General features: G+C 37.6%; 1 protein-coding gene across 1 annotated transcript; it reads right to left on the reverse strand.

The window, feature by feature from the left end:
* Positions 1-2,890: 2,890 nt before the first annotated feature.
* On the reverse strand, positions 2,891-3,850 carry LOC140880742 (chlorophyll a-b binding protein 3C, chloroplastic-like). The gene has a single exon (XM_073285444.1). The coding sequence runs from the start codon at positions 3,779-3,781 to the stop codon at positions 2,987-2,989; it is 795 nt and encodes a 264-aa protein (XP_073141545.1). The 5' UTR covers positions 3,782-3,850; the 3' UTR covers positions 2,891-2,986.
* Between the last annotated feature and the right edge of the window lie 552 nt (positions 3,851-4,402).

Raw genomic sequence — 4,402 nt, forward strand, 5'->3', positions numbered from 1 at the left:
TTCGGATGAGAAATGGTGGCCGGGAAAAGATAGGTGGAAAGATGGAGGCAGAAGCGACAGTTGAACAGTGAAGATGAAGAGTGAGAGGCTTTCGTGAGGTGATGGATAGGGTGGTCGGGATTGGGGTGGCTGGCGACGGTGGTAGAGCTGTTGGATGGGGCTTGTGGTGGTCAGGCAAGGGATGGGTTGGAAGGTGAGAGACGGTGGTGTAGGTGATGCGTAACCGGCCGACGTGGGTGGTTGTGGCCGGTGGCGGCAATAAATGTTGTGGATAGTGAAGGGTGATGGGGAAGGCGTGAATGGTGAAGGGTTGGTGAAGGTGTGAATTGGGCCTAATTTTTATTAAAAAAATTTAAAAAAATGACATGGGCGCCAACCCATTTTCCACTGCACCCTTGGGTGTAGGAGAACATCACTCTATTGTAATATTACAATAAATATTTTCATATATTACTTTACGAATATAAAATAAATTTTCAGTAAACAAAAACTTCAAATTCTTGGATGATGTATAGTTTTATTATTACTAGCAAAAGTGATATGACCTCAAAAATTTTCTCAACTCTAAAATAATAATACTCAATCGGGTTAGCGACTGACTTCTTACTTTTTTTATGTCTATGTAAGTTGACAAACAAATACAATGAGCGAAAAATATCAACAAACAGATTATGAACAATGGGTATAAAAGTGGATGCGAAACTGAAATAATAAGGTAAACTGAAATGAAAGACACAATCAAATATTTCTGGATGTTTGGAGATTTCAATACTCCTACGTCACCATTTCTTCCACCTCGGAAGAATAGTACTAGAAGACTTTAAATTTTACAACACTTTGCAAAAGTATCCCACTCAAAGACTATAACTTATACACAATTGTCTATCTCAGAACTCCTAATAACAACAACAACAAATATAGTTCTCGACTGAATTCAATACAAAGAGATTACAACTCGATTACAAGTGCACAAATTGATCCTTTAATGATCAGATAAAGTTTGCAAGTGTAGGCTTTGAGTTTTGATTAGTTTTGCTTGAAGAACTTTGAAAGCTTCTTGATAGACTTCTTAGAATAAGAGTTCGTATGCAATACTTGTGAGAGAGCTTTCCTCAACTGATCGATGCGCCTATTTATAGGCTTGGTTGTCAACGGTCATAATTTTAAGTAATATCTGATGTCTCTAAATTCTTCTCGTTGCACTGTTTGTATGCGCCACATCATCATTCTCTGCCGCAATAGTACAATCTGAGTGTGGGCGGTTGTTGCAGAATGTTAGTGTATACGGAAAATTTTATCCGTTGAGGTAAACTGACTGTCAACTGGATATTCTCTTACTATTGATAAACTAATTGCGCGAACTTCAAATGGCTGACGATAGCAGTCTAGTGGGAAATAGGTAGACTGAGAGTAGTTTGGATGTAATAGCGGTTTAGCAACTTGAGTACTCAATTTGGGTAAGTAAATTGTTGTAAACTTTTAGCAGTTGAGCGTGCGAGCAGTTTACTTAGCCACTTCAGTTCAACTATGCTAGCAATTCAGTAACTTTGAGCAGTTTACTACAGGCTAAATGCAGTTTTGCAATGCGATTGACAAACGTACGCACAAACATATGTGTCAGCTAGACATTGACACACGTCACCCGAAAAATGCTGACGTGTGCCAATGTAGAGCTCACACGTGTGCAGTTTGACCAAAATCACTGAAAATTAAAAGTTAGTGTACCAAACCAAATTTTGAAAAATTAATGGACCAAAACCAAAACATGGACAAGTTAATGGATTAAAAAAAATATTTTCCCTAAAATAAATATGAACAACTAAAAGCAAAGGTTACCAAGGACGTCTACAAAATTGCATGTAACAATATTCTGCATGTCAACTAATGACTTTAATTAGTAGGATTTGGTTATCATTAACGCATGATATGATATTTAATTTCAATGTGATGAATCACTTTTATTTTTAATTATATATATTACCCTTTTGTTTAGAAAAAACAAGAAAAAAATGAATTATGGTCACCAAAATTTATTTCATTAGTCAAGCCATTGGTATAATATCATTTAATTCCTTGAGAGCTAGCTTAACATGAAATATATTGTCTGTGTTACACCAATGACCCTATGCATGACTCATTTCTGTGGATTCCAGAATAGGTCTTCTCACATCGCTCTAATGAGTCTAATCTCAAATTTTAATTTGATTAAATTATAAGCACGGTACACCAATTTAAATTAGATATACTTGATCTAAAACTACTAATACTCTCAAATTAAATCTCAACTCGTATATTATTTAATACTCTCAAATTAAATCACAACTCTTATATTACTAACAGTTTGTTTAAAGTTTCATCGTATTTTTCAATTTTTCCAAATAAAGAGAGAACATGTCATTAGCATATATTTTTTGTTTATTTATATATATAGTCCACTTATTTTTTTATATAATAAAATAAAATAATTAATTAGAAGGACTTTGCATCACAATTCATAAATAATTTTTATCTCATCGTGATGTTTATATTATGAAGTTAATTAATTAATTTGATTGACCTAAGTAAATTATATATATATATATAGATATTGGAGTTGATTACAAATAAAACAACAAAAATCAATAAAAATTAAACAAAATTTCCTTGTTTTTAAAAGAAAATTGCACCAATAACTATGCATAATTTTTTCACAAAAAATTCAAATTGATTATATAAACGTTTATTAATGCATTAGATAGTATTATATACTTTAAAGATCGCCTGATATATGCCATGATTCTAAATGTTGGAAGATCATTAACAGCATGCAGTGACATATGCATCTATACTTGTGATGCCATCGAGCTTGTTCCCTTCACAAAGAATTACAGAAAGAATAAAATAACACAGATTCAACTCAAAAATGCATTAATTATATATATTCTTATAATTCACAGTAATTGAACGACAATACAATCTCGACTGAGTACAGTTTCAACAATGAAATTCATTTGCCGGGAGTGAAGTTTGTGGCGTAAGCCCATGCATTGTTGTTGACTGGGTCGGCAAGGTGGTCGGCGAGGTTCTCCAACGGACCCTTTCCGGTGACGATAGCCTGAACGAAGAATCCGAACATGGAGAACATGGCAAGCCTTCCATTCTTGAGTTCCTTCACCTTCAACTCAGCGAATGACTCAGGGTCGTCAGCAAGACCCAATGGGTCGAAGCTGCCACCTGGGTACAGTGGGTCAGTGATTTCTCCCAATGGCCCTCCGGCAATACGGTACCCCTCAACAGCTCCCATCAGTATAACCTGGCTAGCCCAGATGGCCAATATGCTCTGTGCATGCACCAAGCTCGGGTTCCCCAAGTAATCCAGTCCACCCTCGCTGAATATCTGTGAACCAGCCTTGAACCACACGGCTTCACCGAATTTCACTCCGTTGCGAGACAAGAGCTCTGGGAAGACGCATCCCAGGGCTCCAAGCATGGCCCATCTGCTGTGGATCACCTCCAGCTCACGGTTTTTGGCAAAGGTTTCAGGGTCTGCCGAGAGTCCAGCGGTGTCCCACCCGTAGTCTCCGGGGAACTCACCGGTGAGGTAGCTTGGGGACTCACCAGAGAATGGTCCCAAGTACTTGACACGGTCGGGGCCATACCACGGGCTGCCGGATGAAGCAGGCTTGGAAGCAGTCTTCCTCATGGAGACCCTACCGGTGCCGGTGATGTCGGAAATAGATGGCGATTTGACCGCCTTCCCGGACAAGGTTGGGGAGGAGAGAGCCATTGTAGATGAAGCCATATGGCTGTTCAAGAGTGGTTGCTTGTTGTATCTGAGGAGTTGTGTAAATGTGTTAGTGGTTGATTAACCTCCGGGATCTCATATGGTATTTATACAAGTGGGCTGTATCGTATTCTCTATCTTTGGAGATCAAATGGTGTATTGTGATTGGTTGGGGTTGATATTAATGTCCATTTGGAAAGTGCAATCACCACTAGATTTTTCTTGCTAGGACAAAAATCCAAGATCGATCCTCTTTTGTTCTTGCAACCAATGGGTGTTTGCCAAGTGTACATTTGGATACAATAAAACATGTTTAGGATGAATTTGATCCGTAAGAGCCGATGAGGATAGGTGGACGATTACCATCCACAAGTGGTTCATATTGGAAATATATTTTTATAAATATTGTGTATATCTTTTGTATCTTTTATTTATTTATTTTCTTATCTCTATCTCGTGAAATTGTATATAAATATATATTGTATCTTTATTTCTGAATATATGAAAAATATATTTTCCAAACGTTTCTACATGGTATCAAGAGCTCCCGGTCTACGCCACTAAACCATAGCCCTACCAAGCCGAAGCCGCCGCCGCCGCCCCTTCTCTTCCAATATATTTTTTTTCCGACGACTAACA

This window comes from Henckelia pumila, chromosome 2 (genome assembly GCF_033568475.1).
Source record: "Henckelia pumila isolate YLH828 chromosome 2, ASM3356847v2, whole genome shotgun sequence".
Classification (NCBI taxonomy): domain Eukaryota; kingdom Viridiplantae; phylum Streptophyta; class Magnoliopsida; order Lamiales; family Gesneriaceae; genus Henckelia; species Henckelia pumila.